Source organism: Equus asinus, chromosome 5, assembly GCF_041296235.1.
Source record: "Equus asinus isolate D_3611 breed Donkey chromosome 5, EquAss-T2T_v2, whole genome shotgun sequence".
Classification (NCBI taxonomy): domain Eukaryota; kingdom Metazoa; phylum Chordata; class Mammalia; order Perissodactyla; family Equidae; genus Equus; species Equus asinus.
Window position 1 is genome coordinate 83268786 of NC_091794.1, and position 9589 is coordinate 83278374.

The window sequence follows — 9589 nt, forward strand, 5'->3', positions numbered from 1 at the left end:
GGTTGGCTGAGTCACTCATTAAGTTCACAAATATCTGCCAGAAGCTGTTCTAGGTACTGAGCTTACAAAGCTAGCAAGAGCTAGTTGCTGCTTTCAGAGATGTCCCGCATGCACCTTAGACCCAATAGATCCAAAACTGAGGATGTTATCTTCCCCTCTAAACCCATATATCAACTCACACCTTCCATCCCACGCTCCAAGCACACTGAACTGCTTGCACTTGTCTCTGCCCACTCCTTGGGATGCCAACAGTGAGTATTTTGGTGTTCTTAGACCACAGGGTGCGAGAGAAAGAGACAGACAGCAGGCAGTCAGGCTGCTGATTGCAGACAGGGACAAGACCTTGAATGCCAAGTAGAGCATTCTAGATGTATTGGCTGCTATCCAAGTTACTGTCCCTGGTCTAAATAGAATGACCGTCTAGTGTACCTTTTCCTCTTCCACCAAAGGTAATCTGCATAGAAGATGACACAAAGGGCTTCTATGTTCATCCTCTTGGCCAGAGTTGCAGCTGCAAGCAATGTTCCCATTTTACAGATAAGCAAACAGAGGCTTCAGATGACCTGGCCCCACAGCTAGCAAGTAGCAGAGCACAGCTGGCAGAGCAGAGAAAGTTTCCAGACTCCAAATCCTCATTCTCTTTCCTCTCCTAGTACAATGTTTTGTGTGTGGTATGAGGGAGGCCAGCCCTGTCCTGGACCTGGGGAAAAATTCTCCTCCTTATGATCCACACCAGGGGCTAAGTCTGTTCTTCTTGCCTCTCGTCCTGGCACACTATCTTCTTAAATCCTCACAATAATCCTGCGAGATATTACCATCCCTTAGTTTTGTAGATGAAACGGAGGCTCAGAAAGGTTAAGTTTCAGGCTCCAAAGTCTGGAATCTTCACCACCTCGCTTCGCTGCGGTCCAGGTTTGGAACGCCGAGCTCAAGAAACAGGTCAACGGGTGAGGAAGCGCACGGCGGGGACCGGCCCCAGTTCAGGGCTGAGAGCCACCAGGTGGCGCGGTGGAGGTGCGGATGCCCCGCGGGCCCGACGCACCTGAACTGAGCCGGGCGAGCCCGGGGAAGTAGGCTCGCGGGACGAGGCGGGGAGTAGCCCTATTTCCCAGCTCAGAGTGGGCAAAGAGCGCGGAGTCAGTTCGGCCTGTTGGGGATGGCCCGGAACTCGCTAGAGTCACGCCCCTACCAGGCGACTGCCAGGCTGCATCAGCTTGCCGCCTGCCCTGCGCTCCCCGGGGTGCAATTCGTTTTGGGGGGCACAGGGAATAAAATAGAGCCGGAGAGAGCAGCCAGGAGGCGAGGGGCAGAGACTCCACCACCCCCACCTGTCGGCGGCCGGGAGGGGGCGGGGCGGGGGTGGGGCTTGTCCCATAGGGCCCGCCCCCGATCCCGGAGCCCGGGGCGCGCGATGAGATATAAGGCAGTCGGGAAACAATGCGCCTGCATCTCGCGCTCCCGCGCCGATCCCGGGAGCGTCCGGGTCGCCGTGCGCGAGCAAGGGAGGGAGCGCGCGTGAGGGAGGGCGCGCTCTTGGGTGCGGGCCGCGCGCTCGGTGGCGCGCATGTGCGTGTGTGCGGGCTACCGGGCTGCCCCGAGCCGGCCGGGAGCCGGTCCGCTCCAGGTGGCGGGCGGCCGGAGCGAGGTGAGGCTGTGGGCGGCCAGGGGCCGGGTGCGGGTCCGGGGGGCGGGCTGCAGGCTGCCTTCTGGGCACAGCGCGCCCCCGCTCGGCCGGCCGGGCCCTGGGAGCAGCGCTCCAGGCGGCGCTGGCAAAGTTTGCTTTGAACTCGCTCCCCGCAGCCCAGTTGCGCGCTGTGAGCCGCTTCCCTGGGCACGCTGACCCAGGATCTGGCTTCTCGGGACGCGAGGGCAGGGCGCGGGCTCCAAGCCGAGAGGTTGGGGAGGGACGAGAGCCTGGCAGCCGGCTGTGCTGGGGGACCCGGGGGCGCCCCCCTCCCTGGGCCTGCACCCCAGTCAGCATGTCCCCCTTCGCTCCCGCAGGGAGCAGACATGGACTTCGACTCGTACCAGCACTATTTCTACGACTATGACTGCGGGGAGGATTTCTACCGCTCCACGGCGCCCAGCGAGGACATCTGGAAGAAATTCGAGCTGGTGCCGTCGCCCCCCACGTCGCCGCCCTGGGGCTTGGTTCCCGGCGCCGGGGACCTGGTCCCTGGAATTGGTTCCCCGGAGCCGTGGCCCGGAGGGTGCGCTGGGGACGAGGTAGAATCCCGGGGTCACTCGAAAGCTTGGGGCAGGAATTACGCCTCCATCATCCGCCGTGACTGCATGTGGAGCGGCTTCTCCGCCCGGGAACGGCTGGAGAGAGCGGTGAGCGACCGGCTCGCCGCTGGCGCGCCCCGGGGGAACCCGCCCAAGACGTCCGCCGCCCCGGACTGCGCTCCCAGCCTCGAAGCCGGCAACCCGGCGCCCGCTGCCCCCTGTGTGCTGGGCGAGCCCAAGACCCAGGCCTGTTCGGGGTCCGAGAGCCCAAGTGACTCGGGTAAGGACCGCTCCGGGCCCTCCAAGAAGGGGGCACACCATGGGTGGCCAAAGCTCTGCCGCTGTCTGAGGTCAGGCAATGGGTCTTCGCAAGCCCTTTGGCCACCTCCCCCTTTCTCCAGCTGAAGCTGCCGGTGTAGCCCCCAGCGGTGTCTGTCTGGCACGTGGGTGTGTTAGTAAACAGTTTGAAGAAGTGGCGTGGGAGCCAGCGTCCCTTTGATGATGATTGGGGCCCCAGGGGAGAAGGGAGACAGGGTGAGGCCCGGCGCTTAGGGAGGACAATACTGGGATTGGACTGGAGGGGATTTCTGTCCTCCGGAGGCTGGAAGAGGTCCCTGAAGGGTCACTCCAGGCTTGAAGTTTTTTGTTGCTCCCTCCTTCCCTGGGAAACCCACACTTCCCCAGGGAGAGAAGAAGCCAAGCGGCCTTTTGTGCAGCACCAAAGCCTTCATCCTTTTAAAAACCTAGTCTCCTGACTGCTTTATTTTAAAATGCCAATAATGCTCTCCCCTTGCACCTCCCACCCCTTTAGGTCTGGAGCCACACCATCACCCATGAGACACGTAGTGGAGAAATGAATGCTCTCCATTAACCGATGGAAAAACTCCCCAGTAACAGATGGAAAAACTGAGGCTTAGAAATGGGAAATCACTAGAAATGAACTCCAGCTTCCTGTCATCTAGCCAGCCTCTTTTGCCCAATCCTCCATCCCACCCAGGCACTTCTTCACTGATGTTGAGAGGGTCTTCAAGGTAGCTTACCTTTGGCCTGAGGTGGAAAGGTGTCCCTCTAGCTCCCTGCCACTTCATCTGAGGGCTTCAGCTGCTTCCTTGTATTCAACAAATGTTCACTAGTGCCTTCTTTGTGCCAAGCTCTGGACTAGGTTCTGGAGTCATAAATATGGAACTCCAGGCTCCCCTCCAAGATCCTTGAATGCAAGTATAAACCTCACTGAGGGCAGACTTCAACATCCTGTGCCACCAGACTGTGTTGTTCTTAGCCTAACCTCTTCTTAGACCTCCGTACGTACCCCTGAGAAATACTGGAGAGGGTGCTTTTGTGGGATGCAGATTGAAGCTAGCATCAGGTGGATCAGGACAGAGGAAACTCACTGTAGCTTTCAGGAATAACTTTTACATGACCATTTCAAGGGAACTGGGGAATGGGGTATGGAAGTTATCATACACTTGAGGGGAAAAATAAGGATAACAAGAAAAAATTAAAAGTCACTATTTTTGGTCCACTGTGTTAAAGTCATTTTTAACCTGCTTGCTTTCCCCACCAAGAGCTTGTGTTTGCTTAATGGCTAGAATGGGAATTTTTGAGCTCAAGAAACCAATAAAGAGGTATCTCTACAAAGGCCGTTGGAATGGTAGAGTGGAAAGAGCATTGTTTTGAAAGTCTGGAGATCTTAGTTTAAGATCCAGAATGTTACAAAGGTGATTGTGGACTTGGCTGATCTGGGTCTCAGTTTCTCACTTTGCACATGAGGGGGTTGGACTTGGTTGTCCAGCTGAGGACATTTTCTTGTCTGGGTAGAGTTAGACACAACTCTCTTAAAAGGAGAATGGTGCCTTACATTATTTCTTCCTTAAGCAAACCCTTCCCCAGTCATGAGGTTTAACACTGAACTATTAAAGCTTTGGGATGTGGGGAAGCCTCCTAAATCATTTTCTGACCTGCCCTTTAACCTGAACCTGTTAGCAAGCTCCTGGTTCACTCACAGGCCACATGGCCCAGAACAAAATGCAACAGATTGCAAACAATGAGGAGGGGTGGGGAGAGTGACTGATGGCAAAGCTCAGCCAATAGGGGCTAGGGGCTGGGTAAAACAGCATTCCAAACAAAGCTTAGCCAGCCAATCACAGGCCTTGGGGCCAGGAGGGCTGAATGGTCAGGTTTATTAATGGAGAAATAATGCGATTGTCCACACAATGGAAGCCTTCCTGACAAAGGGGCTCAAGCATCCTGATATGCAAAGGAGGCTGAGAACTGAGCTCTTCTGTTGTCACGCTGAAATGCATTAAGGTGGCCTTCTGTGTGGGCTCTGCAAAACATGTGGAGCAGGAAGGTTTTCCCCTGATTGCTCCTCTCCTGGTTGGGGCAACCTAAGAGACCTTTGAGTCAGGTAATGATGGGGGCATGTCCAGGTGTCTCCAGGTCCCTGGTGTTTCGGCCCTCGTCTCAGGACATTTTCCTGCTGCTCAGTTCCTGCCTCTGCACAGGTAGCTTGGAAAGGATCGCTTGTACCTTTGTGAAGTTCCTGCAGCTTTTGCCAACCTGCAATTTACAAATCCAACCCTCTTCTGGTCTGGGGAAGGGGGTGGGGCAGGTGAACTATAAATGATGGATGACTTTAGAAACCCATTGAACCCAGGAGCAAAATGCTCCTAAGGGAAACCCATTCCGTCTTCCTCTGTGGGTGAGGAGGGATGGGTTGTAGCCCTCCCTTCCCTGAATCTTCTGCTGAAAGGGATGGCAGAATAGAGAGGTGAGGGAATAATAGGATTTATAACTTGTGAAAAGTAACAATTCCCCAAGTGCAGGCTGTGCTGGGCACGAACAAAGGGCAGCTCTGCCCACAGACCCCTCATTTACAATTCTGATTGGGCATGAAAGAGCCCGACTGGGGAAGATCTTTATAGCTAAACTTTGTCCCAGGCCGATAGCTCTTTCTCTCCATCCTCTCCGTGGGGGAGGGGAGAGTGTGCAGACTGGGGGCTGTTGGCTTGGGTCTGCCTTTTGTTCTTATCTAAGCCTTGCTGTGCAAAAGGAAATTGGAGAATATTGTCCTTCTTGCTTATTTCCCTTCCTTTCCTTCACACTGCCCTTACCCCATTACAAATGAATCAGCTGTCTTTCTCCTCCCTTCAGTTTGTTTATATCTGAATTGGGAAGATGTCACCTCCTTTCCCAAGACCCAGCATATGGTCTGTGTGTTTCTCATGGAGTATGTTTCTTCTCTTGATCTCTCTTGGACAGAGGGTGAAGAAATAGACGTTGTAACAGTGGACAAGAGACAGTCCCTGGGCGTACGGAAGCCAGTCACTATCACGGTACGAGCAGACCCTTTGGACCCCTGCATGAAACACTTCCACATCTCCATCCATCAGCAACAGCACAACTATGCTGCCCGTTTTCCTCCAGAAAGCTGCTCCCAAGGAGGGGCTTCAGAGAGCGGTCCCCAAGAAGAGGCTCTGGAGAGAGATGCTCCAGAGGAAAAGGAAGATGAGGCAGATGAAGAGATTGTGAGCCCCCCGCCTGTAGAAAGCGAGGCTCCCCAGTCCTTCCACCCCAAACCTGTCAGTTCTGACACCGAGGATGTGACCAAGAGGAAGAACCACAACTTCCTGGAGCGCAAAAGGCGGAATGACCTCCGTTCGAGGTTCTTGGCCCTGAGGGACCAGGTACCCACCCTAGCCAGCTGCTCCAAGGCCCCCAAAGTAGTGATCTTGAGTAAGGCCTTGGAATACTTGCAAGCCCTGGTGGGAGCGGAGAAGAGGATGGCTACAGAGAAAAGGCAGCTCCGGTGCCGTCAGCAGCAACTGCAGAAAAGAATTGCATACCTCAGTGGCTACTAACTGACCAAAAAGCCTGACTGCTCTGTCTTATAAAGACTCGAGTTTATTTTTTAACCTTCCCTCTCCCCTTTAGTAATTTGCACATTTTGGTTACGGTGGGACAGTCTGGACAGTAGATCCCAGAATGCATTGCAGCCGGTGCACACACAATAAAGGCTTGCATTCTTGGAAACCTTGAAACCCGGCTCTCCCTCTTCCCTGGCTCATGGGAGCACTGTGTCTTCTCTGGCGCCTTTGCTTCTCAGGCAGTCAGCTGACTGAGGAGCCTTGGGGTCTGCCTAGCTCACTAGCTCCGAAGAAAGGCCTGACAGATGCTATGCAACAGGTGGTGAACGTTGTCGGGGGGCTCCAGCCTGCATGAAATCTCACACTCTGGATGAGCTCTAGGCTGGGAAAGGATGCTCCCGCTGGTGTCTCTGGGGTGATGCTAGGACATCTGGGCCTGGACGCTCTCCCTGAGGCTCCTTTTTCCAGGAGACACATGAGCTGTCTCGGGTGAAGACAAGCTCACAGACTCGATCAACATGGACCATTACCTCACTGTCAGACACTTTACAGTAGCTGAGTTGGAAACCTTTAATATATATCTTACGATGTTAGATGACACCCCTCCTCCCACTCACAATGCTGCGACCTTGAGAACATTTAAAGAGCTTGGCCTCTCGATTTTGTCTCAAAGCCCTCTGGGCCCTTTCCTCTAAAGGAGAGACCATTCTGTCCTCACAAGGGGCTTTTTTGTTCCCTTCTGCCTTTGTTATACAATGGGCCCTACAGCACCTCTTTCCCACAGGTCAGAAATATTTCCCCAAAACACATGGAAATGGGTCCTAGCCTGCAGCCTGAGGAAGCCTCGGAGTCCTGGCTGTGAACGTGTCCCCTGCCCAGGTGTTTTCCATCCCGGAATCTTTTCTCAAGGCTGATGTCAGGCACCTGGGGAGGGAGACCTGTACCACTTCCTCTTTCCCACCTCATCTCAGTCCCTGACTGATAAGGTTGAAGTTCTACCAGAACCGTGCAAACCTGTCCTCATGCAACTCCAAGGAGCTTGCTGGCTCTGCAGCCACCTTTGGGCCCCCTGCCAGCCTGACATGAGTCAGATCCCTTTCCAGAATCTGGGCCTTACTGAAGTTCTTACTGAGAGAGCTGCTGGGACTCACCTAGTGCTCCGGAAGGTGGACTAGCTTTCTGGTGGGTTTTAGACAAGCTTTCGGTAGCTCTGCTCAGCAGACCATGTTGGATTTTGCCCCAGCTGGACTCAGCACCTCCAAGTGGATTCCAGGTGCAGCCTCCAGTCTTGGAAAGGCACCCAACCCAACAGGTGTCATGTGAGCAACCTCAGGGCAACCTAAGCCTGGCCTGGAAGAAGAACCGGCCCCTTCAGAACTCTGTCCAGGGCAGCAGGTGCCTGCTGGCTGTGGGTTTGAAAGGCGGGGAGGGGAGGATGGTTGAGCAGTATTCGTGGCTCTGGAAAGCCAGCTGCTACTTCCAAACCTATTATGCACAATAGTCTGTTTCTGAGGTTGCTTCCTGGCCTCAGAGAACTCCAGTGAAGTTTGGGAAAAGTTGTTCTACCTTCTGCAGCATGGTTTTCAGGAGCCAAATGACTTCTGGAACTGTCTTTAGAAAATAAGGTGGATGACGGTTACTGATGTCTCACCTGAATAGCTTGTGTTTTATAAGCTGCTGTTGGGTATTATGCTGGGAGCAGTCTTTTTTCTTTTTAATACTGTATTTTTGTATGCCTTTTGCAAAGTGGTGTTGTTTTTGTACGAGAAAAAAAACTCTTGGGCAAGTCTGTTGCAAGAGTCTGATTTATTTTGAAAGGCAAGTTTACCTGAAATTTTGTATTTCATTGTGATTATCGATTGCCTGATTTTAAAATGTTGCCTTCTGGGACATCTTCTAATAAAAGATTTCTCAAATATGTCAGAGTGGGGGCAGCTTATGCCAACCGAACCCCCTTGAACCAAGGAAAACTATTTCGGAGTGGCCACAAGTGATCCAGAGGGTTGCATTTCTCTAACCATGTTGCTAACCTGGTCATTCCACTTTGGGTTCCTGGAATGCCATTTCAGACATGTCTGAACAACGTAGGCTCAGTACTTGGTGAACACAAAATTCTCTTGTGAATTGCAAAGAGTGCTGAATTTGTACTTTAGAAGCTGGAAATCCCGGTTCCACCACTTACTTATTCTGTGCCTTTTCGCTTTACCCTTCTGAGCCCTGGTGTCCTTATCTGTAAAATGGGGATAAATGCTACTTCACAGGGGTTTGGCAGGTATTAAATGAAGTAATAGACTTTAAACTGCTTTCTAAACTATAAAGCCTTATATTCTCCAGGGTGATACTGTGCTTACTGTAGAGGTATGATGACTCTTTGCAGGATGTCTTTTTAAAAATCCTCAGAGAATTTGTGATGTAATGTGATTTTTTTCTTCCTCAATTAAGCGGAGAAAATCAAGTTTCCTTTTCTCTCCCATAGTTCTCATAAACTTGCCGTAGATGCAAAAGGGGAGAATTTAATGATAGCTGTTCCTGATGGAGCACTGCCTATGTCTAAGTACTTTGCTCACTGCTGCATATAACGCCACACCAAACATGGGCTGGGGCTGCAGAAGAGGAAACTGAGGTTCTAAGAGGGAAACAAAACTGCCCGAAGTCACATGGCTAGTAAGTAAATAAGTTGGGATTTGAAACCAGCTTTGCCAGAGGTCTTATCCACTTTATAGTAATGATCAGCTGGTTTTGTTAGCATGGGGTATGTGGAGGAGGACAACATGGAACTCCATCACCTAACTGCTTGCTGGAACCATCTCTCCTTGGAGCCACTGCCCCTACCACTTACTGGGAGGAAGAGGAGCGAATGTTCCATGACCAGCTACTCTCCTGCATTTGTGGGCTGGGTGGGTTAGTCTTGCCCCAAAGAGGCCCTTTCTGGGACTGTGAAAGGAAAATGGTTGCTGTTCAGAAAGGCCAGGAGCATCGTGGTGGGAGAAGGCCACTTGGCCTCAGCTAATCCTGCCTTAGAGCTGAGACCTGGGTCAGTGTTGCCTGCCTGCACTGCTATGGAGCTTGAGATGAGTCCAAAAGCGACTATAAATTCCTCATATTTATAAAGTGACCCTCATCACAACCTGGTAAGTAAGCAAAATCTGCCATATGGTACTGGAGCCCAGAGAAGTTTCTTGCTCAAGGTTGCATAATAAAATCAGAATTCCAAACCCAGTCTCCTGTCAGGTAAACTTTCCACTCGGCCCCCACTGCTCCTATCTCACCAAGCCCAGTTCATAAGTAGCTGATAAAAACAGACTTGGATTACTGAGATTCTTTTCTTAAAACTCCATTTCCGTCTTTTAGTTCCAGTCATTCTGTCCCCAGTATACAGTATTCTTCCTTCTTTTTTGAAGCCACTTGTCAAGAGACTAATTTGTAGGACTTCTCTCCTTGAAAGAATTCACAGGCCCTCGATAAAATAGTATGGACCCCTAGGTGCAGGCACAAAT

General features: G+C 52.2%; 1 protein-coding gene across 1 annotated transcript; it reads left to right on the forward strand.

The window, feature by feature from the left end:
- Positions 1–1394: 1394 nt before the first annotated feature.
- Positions 1395–9304, forward strand: MYCL (MYCL proto-oncogene, bHLH transcription factor). The gene is made up of 3 exons (XM_014828622.3): positions 1395–1645; positions 2002–2506; positions 5488–9304. The coding sequence occupies exons 1-3, from the start codon at positions 1565–1567 to the stop codon at positions 6084–6086; spliced, it is 1185 nt and encodes a 394-aa protein (XP_014684108.1). The 5' UTR covers positions 1395–1564; the 3' UTR covers positions 6087–9304.
- The last annotated feature ends 285 nt before the right edge of the window (positions 9305–9589 follow it).